Source organism: Patiria miniata, unplaced genomic scaffold, assembly GCF_015706575.1.
Source record: "Patiria miniata isolate m_02_andy unplaced genomic scaffold, ASM1570657v1 HiC_scaffold_7, whole genome shotgun sequence".
In the NCBI taxonomy this organism is placed as follows: Eukaryota; Metazoa; Echinodermata; class Asteroidea; order Valvatida; family Asterinidae; genus Patiria; species Patiria miniata.
Window position 1 is genome coordinate 9,610,833 of NW_024037074.1, and position 13,411 is coordinate 9,624,243.

At 37.7% G+C, this 13,411-nt stretch overlaps 1 protein-coding gene across 1 annotated transcript in view; it reads left to right on the top strand.

Annotated features, from left to right (window-relative positions):
• Positions 1-13,411, top strand: part of LOC119744946 — a 33,690-nt gene that overhangs the window by 16,423 nt on the left and 3,856 nt on the right. The window contains exons 2-6 of the mRNA XM_038221169.1: positions 2,080-2,266; positions 3,114-3,216; positions 4,340-4,430; positions 11,013-11,058; positions 11,341-11,410. Of these exons, the coding sequence (XP_038077097.1) occupies positions 2,080-2,266; positions 3,114-3,216; positions 4,340-4,430; positions 11,013-11,058; positions 11,341-11,410 (497 nt within the window). The remainder of the gene's footprint in view (positions 1-2,079; positions 2,267-3,113; positions 3,217-4,339; positions 4,431-11,012; positions 11,059-11,340; positions 11,411-13,411) is intronic.

The following is a 13,411-nucleotide window of genomic DNA, read 5'->3' on the forward strand; positions in this document are numbered from 1 at the left end:
ATTTTTTTTCTGCTTTGATTCCATTGAGAATTCATGTACAGAACACAAACTTGAGCATTGATGTATTTTCGTGATGTTAAAATAACCAAAGTTAATCCTTGTATTCTTTGTACATATACATGTATGTACATTTTGTGTGGATTGGGTTTTCAGACCCTACCTGATTCCGTGGGTTTTCCTATAGAATTTCATTCTGGGGTTTTCCTCCCACCACTAAATTGTAATTTCTTTCCACATCTTCTACCAAGGGACCCCACTGGAAATAAGTCAAAAGACTTTTGCATGGGCTATTCCGGCCAACTTAAATCTAGTGTTGGGTTGAGAATGTTTAATGCAATTTGAATAATTATTTTCCTAAATTTGTTCACGATAAGTAAAATGTTTTGTCAGGTTTTTAGCCAAGTATAAATCATCTAGGATCCAGTCCAACATGATTTTTTTTTTGCTATCAAGGAATTTTTTTGCATAAAATCGACCATCATGTTTAAAACCAAAATTGAGACATGGTTTAAAAATGATTTGAGATGGTTGAAATGATCCTGTTAGGAGCAGAATAATAAATCATTGTTAATGTGACAGTGTTCAAGTTTAAGACTCAGGAACATTTCCAGAAATAAACTGTGACCAGGTCCTGGAAAATGAGTTTTTAGAAACATTTGTCTACTTTTTAGTTTTTAGAGTGTTTTGCATAACTGTCAAGGGACTTTACCCAGCTAAAAAAGGAATCGGATCAATAAATAGGCATTAACAAAAAAGATACCGTCCGAATTTTTTTTTTTATTTTTACGATTAAAATAATACCACATTTTTGTGTGCATATTTTTAATGTGCATACTTTTTTCTTTTCGAATATATTCAAACCGGCAAAAAGCTAATCAAATATATTTGGCTGATGATCAAATATTCCAATATTTGGTATACTCGGGACAGAATCACAATGCATTGGTTGATTTCTAAAACTATACAAGGTCTACACCAAGGTTAAAGGGAATATACAACATTTGCAAACATTGGAAAACAAAACTACCAAATTTTTACGAAATAGCTTACTAGGATGTTGGTAAATGAAAGTCTGAAGCATCCTGTAAAATTATGGCACCTGGTGTGAAGTCATTTCCAAGAAAAGTGATATTTTGTATAAATTTCCAATGGTGGTCGGCCGACCACCGTTGGAAAAACCTAACTATTTTTCAACTACTGCTCCAAATTTACCCTTTTTTCAGTCCAAATTTTGTTTGCTATTGGTTCCATGTTCATAAACGGGTGCAGACCAGCTAGATTGGTTTCCTTACCTTACAATTTTCCGGCATCTATAAATTGATGCATTTTATCTTAAGTGGAGTCAGGGAACCAGACTACTTGAACATTTTTGTTTTTCCTGGTTTTTCCAGCATTTTCGAACACAAATCTTCAAACTTGTCAGTGTAACAATATTTGATCTATTATACTTACCCCTCAAATAGTTCATTTCTGTAAATTACAGCAAAAGCCAATGATGTACATTCCCTAAAAGTATCTTCCAAGACATACTTTTTTACCACTTTTTAGAGCCCAGTGGACGGGGCACAACGCATGGGTCAACAGGTTCGCATGCGTTTAGATACAAATTCGGACAATTATTTTAATTCTAAATGTGCACAAAGCCATAGCATCATTGCGTGAGCGTCAGGCATAGTCGACGGTGCGTTACCATGGCCCAATTTCACAGCGCTGCTTAGCACAAAAATTTGCTTAGCACAAAAATAGTCTGGCTTGTAAAAGCAGGTAACCAGCCAAAACTCCACGTGATGTATATTGCTCGTGATCAGTATTCAGCTGTTGTTTGCTTAGCATGAAAATCACATGGAGTTTTGGCTGGTAACCTACTTTTATAAACCAGTTTTTTTTTGTGCTAAGCAAATTTTTGTGCTTAGCAGCGCCATGAAATTGGCCCCATGTCTCTCCCGATAGTCCCCCCCAACTCTCCCATTCTTGCCAGTGAGGGGGTACTTGTGCACGGAGCCCATAATCTGATTAAAAGAGAGTCTGATTTTTAAGAGTTATAACCACACTTCGATCCTCTTTAATTGTGTCCTGCAGTTAACGGGCCAGCCTGGTATGAAGATCAAAGACCTAGTCGCTGATGTAACCATGGAATACCAGATACCCAGACACAGGCTGCGCAGGGCCTCCACCCTGGGCATTGTGCGGGACGACGCAAGGCTATCAACGCTGGCCAGGCAGGAGATCATCATTGAGTCGCGCTGCGTGGAGGAAACCGAGGAAGGTCGGTTCCTATTTATTGAATTGTTACAGTTGACTGATTGATGCTCAAAAGATAGGAGTGATGATGATGCTAGTAATCCATTGATTCGTTGGCTGGGTGGATGATCATGCTGGGTTTTTAAATGGGTTTAAAAGTTTTTTTTACGGAGAAGGTTTGATGGTTTATATGTTGGTGCTGTACTTTCGTTACTGATGAATCATTGATTATTGATAAAGGATGATCGATTTGTGGGAAATTGATTAGTATTTATAAATAAAGAATATTCTTTTTGTGTACTGGTAGAAGTTGGAGGGCTTACTGTTCTCAACCTTTTAGAAAGATTCTGCAATTACTAAAATGTCAGACTCCTCTGATTTTTTATTTGTGTATTGATCTGTGTTTTTACCAACACAGTTAAAGAATTTATTAATTCTTTCAAAACGTACAAATACTTTAATTTGAACACGCATGCGTTTGTGTAACATCTATTTTTTACCAACTATTTTTGCCCCTAAAAGGTCCCCAAACCACAGTTTGAAAATCTCCATATTACCGGTACATACATGTATGCCTACCGGTAGTTTCTACAACTCTCATTTCATGCCGCCGCGCAATGTAACCTAATTGAATTCAAGATCCCGGAACTACAATTTAGATTTTGTTTTTAAATACCCACTTTTCACATTTTGAAAGTGTTCTTATCGTTGTGGCTTTGCACATGTCAGGCCACTTAGCGCAGTCGGCAGTGTATGCCAGCCTTTTACTTCTCAATTTCTTGGAGAATTTGATCTGATTTGTAATGGTTTACTTTATTGCTTTATCCTTATTGCGTTTGGCTGTAAAGTTTGATAACTTTTGTTGTACCTAGATGCTGATAAGCGATTGGCTGTTCTGAATGAGTTCATCTCAACAGAGAGAGCGTACTGTAATTTACTGCAGTCCATCTTCACAACCTACAAGGAGCCTTTGAGGTATCTGTTCAATTTATTTCCTGATCAAGGACTTTAAAGCTATAGTCCATCATTTGTAATTAGTACATTTTGTTCGTTTGAAGCAACAAAAGTGTTCAAAATCTAATGAAGGATACTGAACAACTTACTTGATGAAGTTTCAGCTCAGCTTCAGCTTCATATTCCGAGAAAAACAGCATTCTAGGATCTCAATTTAAAATCAAAAGTTGCTAAATCATGTTTCGAATTGTTTTAAATTGCAGCTTTACGCGATGTTGCGCACTGATCCGACGAATTATAGCAACCGCGCGCGCGTGTGCGTCGTTCCAATGCTAGCGCACGCTGCGCCGAATAACAAAACGAACAACTAATTTAAATTTTCCTACGGTGCTTCTTAAGAAGCACTGTTGGAAATGCCTTCTTTCGTTGATTTCTTCAAAATGAGAGCTTGCCAGAAAGGATAATTTCAAAGGGAGTTTAGTCCCCTTACTATCTTTCAATCAGTATGTTTTTCAACAATAATTACGCCGGTTACTTTTTTTGATAGCTGCAAATGATGGACTCTGGCTTTAATGGAGGATAAAATCCTGGAAACTGTAAACTTTTTAGGAGATACTGATCAAAGAAAAGTGACAGTAATGTAATGTGTAATGTATCTTTTCTCTTCCACAACATGTACAGTACATGTGCATGTATATGAAAATGTTTTCTCTTTGTTTTTTGGCATCTCCCCCCTCAAAAAACAAATTCAACTCGGGCCCTGAAAATGTGTATACAAGAGTTCTGCACCTGCACAGTTAGTCCAGGAGAAGTGAATTGCGCCCTCTGTTGACAATTTTAATCATCCAAACCCCTTCAGCACTGTTTCATATAAGTTGCAGAACTTTATCGGTAGTACACTAACAAAAAAGCCTATAGATACGGTAGTTGGTATGAAATAACATGTATGGTACCTCACTTATTAATTAATACAACTAAATTTTACCAAAGTTGGGGGAGCATTCAGAATATCAAAAGTATACATTTGGCTAGAAGTTGAGCGAGATTTACCAACATATTTTTTCATTTAATTGGTGATAACAGAGTTTTGAGGTTGATGTGAAATAAAAAAATTGGAATGTTTTGTCCTTTTTTTATCCTCCAGAAAATCGCCATCGATGCCCAAATCTGATCACACTCGCATATTTTCTAATGTGAAACAAATGGTGACAGTGAGCGTCACCTTTCTGACAAAGGTAAGACAGTGAGGAAAAGAGGTGTCTGGAATCCCACCATGGATCCCTAACTATTAATATGATTAATCAATTATATATGGTTTTGTGGGGTTTTGGTCCAATGTTTGCAGTGTGTGACTCGGGCTGAGGTACGTGGGTTCGAACCCTGACGGGAAAAATGGTGCTTGTGTTCTTGGGCAAGGCACTTTACTACAATAGCCTCTCTCCTTCCAGGAGTATAAATGGGTGCCTTGAAAGGTTGAGACCAAATTGCGCTGATCTCGAGCTGCTGCAGAAAAAAATGGTCTCTTTCCTGTTGAACAGGGATAATAGTTGTAAAGCGCTTAGAAACATTAGTAGGTACCGTATAACACACTATAAACATACATGTATAAGCAACACATTATTATATTTTATTAGTATTTTTTGTGTGTGAACAAGAGAGGGCGCACTTTAACCACTTTAGAGAGCCCAGTGGACAGTACACCCCGTGTGTGATGTACTGGTACACACAACTTGTTTTACTAGGGATGTGCACAAATTTGTGTCATGTTTGTGTTTCATTGGTTTGTCTGGGTTTTTTTTTATTCTTTGAAATTTTTTTTTTTTACAGTTTTGCATTTCAGAACAGCACACAACTATATAAAACAGCTTTTTAAAATCATGCCTCCATCTTAATATACCTACTTTTTGTTCTCATGATGGCTTTTACTGTGCTTTGTAAATGTCATTGAAATTGGATTGAAAAAAAAATGAAGGCTGTATTATAGACACATAAACCAATGCAAACAGGTTTTGTGTTTTGCACCCTGGAACCCCCGTGACTTTTAGGCAGCAAGATGTTGCAAACATATTAGTAAATATTGTTGCCACTGATTGAGAATATTGGCAGACATATCATTTTTACTCCAGCCAAAAGTCATATCTGGTAATTCATTTCCCTTGCACTGACTTTATAAAAAAATATTCCACAATCTTGTAACTTCACTGAACTGAACCTGTGCCGTAAACTTTTGAACTTTTATTAACAATGCTGTCTGAGGCAAAAAAGAAGAAGAATAGTTGAGCATTTTGTGAAAGGTAGCACGCGAATGGAATGCCTTAATCCGCCAATATCGACACGCATGTTGAACCCCGTTGACTTATCTCACACTTTACAGTGAGCTAGAGTGCATGCATTTCATAAATTGACAAGCATTGAAGCTTGTCATGGACAATCAATCAGTTTTGGTGTTACATGAAAGAATGCATTCCAACCAAAAATATCGGACAAAAAAAATGATTATTTTTTTTGGCAGTAATCATGAAAGCAAAATCCAAAAGTTCAGGGTTCTGTCACTGAAAAGTTGGACAAAAAGTTTTGTTAGAAAGGCAGTTTGATTGATAACTTCCATGATTGCTGAACGTGCTGCACACAAGTGCAAGCCAGACAAGAATGAGAAGACAGGCAGAAAAGAAATGAAAAAAAATATCTTTACCGAAAAGTAATACCAGGGAATCTGGGTCCAATCTTTCATCCAAATCATCAGGTCAACCTCTTGATGCATGAGAGTGTTAGGCTTGTTTGACGTTTTCCAGAGAACATTTGTCATACATACTGTATGTACCCTTGCACCCCCCAGTTTTTTTTCCATGGCCGGAAATGTGCATAACTTTTTTTTTCACCTTTTAACCAGTTGGCGGCAGGATTATTTTTGCTGAAAATTCTCATTTTCCAAAAAGGCAAGATATAGCAGCCAACTTTTGATGGGTGCTGATAATTACCCTCGCCTCCGGCTCGGGTAATTATCAGCACCCAGGCTCTAAGTGGTCTTAAACCCAGTGATAAAAACCTCCGGAGCACACATTTATTCCCTTATGAAAGGTATCAGTTCTCAGTGATGTTCCAGTAAATTTGTGGAAAACATTGAAAAATATGACGGAAATCAAACCTGCATGTGAAAGGAACCTCATATAGTGAAGGACATCATCCTTCATTTTCCAAACTGGAAATAAATAAAAAATAAATAACTAAATAATGAATATGTGTCAGGGGAACAAACTTGTTAATGTATTATAAGATGGAATTTTGCGTCGGGGTGATATAAATCAAATTAGGTTTTGCCCTTCACCGACGTTTTTAAACACTGTATACTCAGTGTGTTACCTCCCGTATGAAAGTTGGAAAAAATCACTTGGGTGGGACTCGAACCCACGACCTTCTACTCTCTAGTGCAGATGTCTTACCACTCGACCACTGGTGGTTAGCTCGGTGGTCGAGTGGTGCACTAGAAAGCAGGAGGTCGTGGGTTCGAGTCCCACCCGAGTGATTTTTTTTTTCAAACTTTCACTCGGAAGGTAACACACTGAGTATCCAGTGTTTAAAAACGTCGGTGAAGGGCAAAACCTAATTTGATTGTTAGTGTATTCTTTCTTCATTTTTTACATTAGTCACAAACTGATGTTTTGGAGAATTATAAAATACCGGTACAAGTTATCCCTCAAAATGTGCACTCCTTTTCAAAGCCCAGGAGTATGTGTACTCCCATCCAATCTCATGCTTCCGTGCAGTTACAGTGATCCTTGAGGGAGGTCGGCATTCCTTTGCAAATCAACCTCAACCATTCAACTCCTCAGCTTAGAAGATCTGTCTCATGAAGTCCTCATCTTTATCTTCCAAAGGGACTTCAATATTTTTACTTCTCTGTCATTTTTTTTTACCTACCATACATGTATCTCATCAGTTGTTAAACTCTGGTGAAAAATCTGAATCAGTTTAAACCAGCCTCCACTAGGCCGAGTAAAAAAAAAAAAAGTTTCTCGTCCGGGGTTTTTGAAAAAAGGGAGGAAGCAGGGCTTTTTATTTTTTTATTTTTTTTTTTCAAGATGACCGCCTTTTCAAAATTTTCTGCAACCGTTGGTGTTCCACTGTTCAAAGACACTTTTAAAGATGAAAGACAAGTTGGACAAGAGAACTGAACATATTTACAGTGTCATTTAGAGTTGTATTGGTATTGGTATTTATTTTCCGATGAATTTGTAGACTTTTTCGGTGAGTTTCTACTACATTTTTCAAAAATAAAAAATAATAAAAAAATCCAGGCGGCCTCCAAAAAGGAACTTGGTTTTTTTTTTTTTTACTTCGCCTTACAGTAGAATTGTTATTCATCCAGGGTCTCTGGATCACATTTATCTGTCAAATTTTCCCTGGAGCAATTTTTTTTTTTTTATAGAAATCTCTTTATAAAGGCAAAGGGTGAACCCATATAATATTTTTAGAAATCTCTTGTTGGAACCAGAGTTGACCTAGTGCTCGATTCTTGGAGACTTGCCCGGGCGCTGATGGTTTTATGCAGTATTTACACCAGAGGGCAATGATTTGTGCCATGTTTGAGAACAAACACTGACAACTTGTATGTCTCTTATTTAACAAGGAGATAATTTTGCTTCATGCAACTCGGCATTGAGAAACTATGTACACATTTTACAAGAAAATAAACCATATCATAATTGTTTTTTTCCAAAGCCAGATTTTGAAAAGGAAGAAACATTATCTTATAAGTTTCCTGTAGGTACAGCCCAGTTGTATTTATTTGTTGTTTAAAGTACAATTTATGTGATTGGTAATGGCATTATTGTCACTCTGTACTTTACAATTTGTGCAGAAACTGTGTATAAAGTACGGTAATTAATCGTTAAGTACTTTTTTTTACAAAAGTATTCAGAGCCAGAAAGTCAAAAACACATAATGTCTGTATACTGACAAAATAAGCAAAATATCGTTTGATTTTTGAAATACATGTATTCCCAAACATAACAACTTTAAACAGAATTTTAACAATTTGATATTTGAACCTATCCCACATATCTTTTCCATGTATCCCCCATTTTAAACAGTTGTCAATGTTACCCATACAGGTAACGAAAAATGGTGCAGAAGTTCACACCTGACTAATGGCCTTTACCAATACATGTACCTGTTTTGTGCAAGCATAGAATTTTTGTCAATTGTTTGACACAATAGGACCCATCAAAACCAGACAGCCAAATTGAAATGGACATTGAACAAACCAGACAAGCCCCAAATATTTCTGTCCTGTGGCAAGTTCTCAGACTCCCCTTTTTTTGAAAACTGAGAAGTTTACAAATGATTTGAAGAGGTCTTGTAAATCTTAATCTCTAGGTGAGGTAAACAAAGTGCCAATTTGATACCTGTTAACCTCCAGTAAACCAAAGGGGTGGGTCTAAGGTTGACCCACTGCTAACAGAAACGTCAGAGAACCCATCCGTGCGTGTGTATTGTTTCATTACATTACACTAATACCTGTTTCAGACTGGCTTTTGATTCCAGAGTCGCAATGAACCAAGAATTATTTAGAGTGACTCAAGTCAACAATAGACAGGTTCCAGACAGGTGAACTTTATGTACTATTTTTCAATCGACTGGACACCGGAGTCATTTTGAACGACTGCAACTGTCAGTCATTAGCGTGTATTCCCTCCCATTTGTTTCAAACATTTAACTTAATTCTAATCTTTGGAAGAATTTAATTCAATGCAATTAACCTATCACGGTAGAATCGCGTCAACGCAGCTTGTGAAATTTTGTCCAATCACATGATATACAAATGGACGCGGAACACGCAAAGTCTGAGACAAACTAAACTCAACGTACAAAGTTCCATAGGGTCGTCTAAGGGGCGTGGTTAGCTCGCAAACGGCGAGAGGTCAATTTGGAAAACCATACCGATTGGGAAAATGAATTTGGAAAATGCATGTAATAGGTTGATGGTTTGATGCTAGCTTCTTTGCATTCATACGTGGTTGTCTCTTCCTGTAAGGTTCAACAACAAAAAATCGAACCCCCCTCCCCCACAAAAAAAAAAAAAATGGCTGGGGAAGGAATTGAGCCTCTGTCCTCCAGAGCACTGCACTTGGGCTCTGCTAACATGTTTGCTTATTTGGTTTTGGTCTCTTTTGGGGACGGTCACTAAATTAACCTTCCCCCTTGCTTGAAATGTTGTCATCAACAAAGACAATAAGTTGCCAGATCATCTCTTTTGTTTAAGGTTTATATATGCCAACTTGTGTTGACTTAAAACATACATGTACATGGCAGCTTCTGGAAGAGCGGAGTCACTTCCAAATACCTTTAGGTATACAAAGGCTATTGTAAAAGAGGGCGAAAAAAAAGCCATACAGAGAAAGCATTCTATTTTCTCCATCAAGGAGTCACATTAGAGCTCACAATCTTCTCCTGGATCCCGCTGAGATTGAGCAAAGAGAAGCCCAGCGAGTACTGTTGGGAAAAGCTCAGTCATGAAAGCATTACATTCCTATGTAAAAACTAATGTTGACAAACCCTTTGAATGTACTATTTTCCCCTCAAGAGTAAGTAATGACGCAGCTTGAAAGTTTCTTTGTGAGTTACACAGGCACACTATAGCAAGTTCATTGACACTGTCATAGACAAGGCACGCAGTGATACCTGACTCGTGTGGGTAAATATTGCGGCTGGTCTTAATGTACCCTTGATCAGTACTGTGGACAGATTGGTTCAAGTGCAAGTCCAATAAGAACAGGAAAGGCTTGGTGGTAATGCTTTCATTCACAAGAATGGCCGAGAGATAGAGCTGTACTATGTGCATAGGGTCAGTGCATGTAAATAAAAACATCCGGTTGGACATTTTGCGTATTTAAAGCTACAGTCCATCATTTGTAATTTTTGCATTTTGTTCGTTTGAAGCAACAAAAGAGTTCAAAATCTAATGAAGGATACTGAACAACTAACCTGATGAAGTTTCAGCTAAGCTTCAGCTGTACATTTCGAGAAAAACAGCATTCTAAGATCTCAATTTCAAATCAAAAGTTACTGAATCATGTTTTGAATTGTTTTAAATTGCAGCTATATGCGACGTCGTGCACTGATCCGACGAATTATAACAACCACGAGCGCGTGTGCATCGTTCCAATACTTGTGCGCGCTGCGCTGAATAACAAAACGAACTACTGATTTAAATTTTCCTACGGTGCTTCTTAAGAATCACCGTTGGAAATGCCTTCTTTCGTTGATTACTTCAAAATGACAGCTTCCCAGAAAGAATAATTTCACAGGGAGTTTAGTTCCCTTACTATCTTTCAACCAAGTTTGTTTTTCAACAATAATTATGCCAGTTACTTTTCGGATGGCTGCAAATGATGGACTCTAGCTTTAAACATACATGTACGACATCACAGTTTATAATTGTATTTCTAAATTGCCTGAATTTGCATTCCTAAAAATCAATGAGTTGATAGTAAAGTCTCCCTTAGGAGAAAAGAATGTGGCTCGCTTGAAGTGATTTCAGTAAACTGTAGAAAATTTCCTTTTCTTTTTTTTTATGGCTGAGTTTTATTGGTGAAGTGCATATTATATACATTGCCATTGAAATGTATTTGTATACAAAATAGCTAATCCTTTGGGACTTTTGCTGTGCATATTTTGAAAATTTCATATGTTTGAAAAAAAGAAAGAAGAAGCAAAATTCTTCTAAATGTCGTGTTTATTCACAAGATGTCCACAAATTTATACAGATGAATAAGACTGGTCAAGTTTTTCTCTCTCTGTTTTGCATTTGCATGTAGTTGGAAGAAGTTGCAAGTTCCTGGGATCCCAACACATCCACAATCGGTGAGTTCATAAAAAAACAATGTAAATATCTCTGATCTCCAAAAAATTATGAATATCTGCAATCTTCAAAAAGGAAATTTCAAAACGTTTAAAAAAAACCAATACCAGGAGTCCCCTCTGTGTTGGGCAACAGCAAAATCCTCCTTTCACTTTGTAACTTTCCTCTTTCAATTTCATAACTAAAAAAAAAATTATCTTGCCTGTCGGAGACTGTTGTGCAATCAAATTGTACATCATCTTTTCTTATATAAGTGTACTTGTTCTCCTGTGTCAATCTTACAGGTGATTTGTTCGATGAGGAATTCTTGGAGGAGTTCAAGGAGTACTACGCCCATTTCAGGGTGATGCGCCTGTAAGTTTAATTGAAGGAACTGTTATTAAAGGGAATGTACATCATTGGCTGTTGCTGTTATTTTTAAAAATGAACTATTTGAGGGGTTGGTATAATATATCAAATATTGTTACACCGACATGTTTGAAGTTTTGTGTTCGAAAATGCTGGAAAAGCCAAGAAAAACAAAAACGTTCAAAAATACCATTTTCTTGAAAATGACTTCACACCAAGTGCCATAATTTTACAGGATGCTTTACACTGTCATTAACCAACATCCTAGTGAGGTATTTCGTAAAAACTTGGTAGTTTTATTTGTCGATGTTTGCAAATGTTGTATATTCCCTTTAAGCCATTAGCACTTGTATTACATTGTACTACATTGTATTTACTCTGGGCAGTTTCAGGCAGTACAAGGAGTAACAGGCAAGGCACTTTGGGGCAGAATAGGGACCAATGGGTGAAAGTATTCATTTTCTTATTTGGTGATGGTTACCCCACAGAGTTCGTGGCTGGTAGGGCTGGGAACATAATCTAGAAACTTGTTCCACATTTTCTGTCAAATCCTCGTCTCCAAATTGGTTCTACGCTTTTGCTTGTTTGTTGCTAAATCATTCAAGCAGACAGAAATGGCTTGCATTAGAAAGCAATAACTTGGAGGAGGACACTGATCCCGGCTGTCCTTAAAAATGGCAGGATGGACTGATTTTGAGTTTCAAACTGGTTGCTTGCACCAAGGTCTCCATCTTCACGTTATTGGTCATACCTTTTGCTTGTTTGTTCAAAAGTCATCCAAGCGAAAGAAAAACTGGCTGCCTCATCTGGAAAGTATCACTTTGAACAGAAGGCTGAAGCAAACTCTCTCCTCAAAAATTGCAAAGTTCCATATGTAGTAAACCAATCATGTGTTCCAAGGTCTCCATCTTCGTTTTATTGGTTGTACATTATTGCTCGTTTGTTATCAAAATCATCCAAGCAGATGAAAACTACATCAGAAACTGATAACTGTGAACAGGACACTGAACCTAACTCCTGTAAAACATTCTGAGAAGTTCAGATTTTTAGTTTAAAAGATGGTTGACTCTACAAGGTCTTTCGGTAATTCTGCCAAGCAGGGCTGCAGATTGTCAGCAGCTTTTTACACCAACAAGAACTCAATTCCTCCCATCTGGTCTGAGGAGTATATCTGTGGGGCTTCTGCCTGGGAAAGGCTTCATTATCTTGAGACCTCGCCCACAGCTATCGTGATGCTCCCCGGTTGCCATGGTTACAGTGGCATCTCTTGGATTAAAAACTAAAAAGTTTTAAGATCAAAGTTCCAAAGTAACATCCTGAAATCTAAAATCCAACAAAGAAACAAGAGTTTATGCAACCGATATAAATAAACTCTCTTTTTTTGTGGGTGGGTGGGGAAAAATGTGATGGGCAGTTTTGAAAATGCACAAGGGACATGTTATTTTGTATGTATATGATTTAAAAAACACAATATAGGCCCGGTCACATTACCGGATTTCCCCTAATGGTTATAAACCTTAATTGAATAACCCTGGACACGTCAATCATCATGCAGGCTATAACTGGAATGAATCTGAAAAAAAACCCCAGAAATCAAAGATATAATTAGAAAACATGTATTAAGAAATAAAGATTTGAACAGGATGTGACATCAAGGTGGTTTTTGCGATTAGTCCCATCCCCCGCCCCGTCCACCCAGGTAGAGCACCAGGGAAAAACCAACCAGCCATTTTGTCCCTGAATGCAGTCACGTTCGAGTTCCTGAGCATGATCTATTGATGATGCACATGATTGAGTCCAGCAGTTAAAAAAGAAAGGAGGGACGAGGACAAGGGACACCTCACTCAGGGGTGCTGGGCTGGGAAGCGCATCTTGACTACAGCTGTGTGCATGGAGGAAAAACCAAGGGGGAAACCCCACTTACTTCATGTACTCCCATGTGCAAAACTTGGCACTTCATATCACAGGAAGTCATAGTGTCTAGCCTAGCCGGATGTCAGTCTCTTG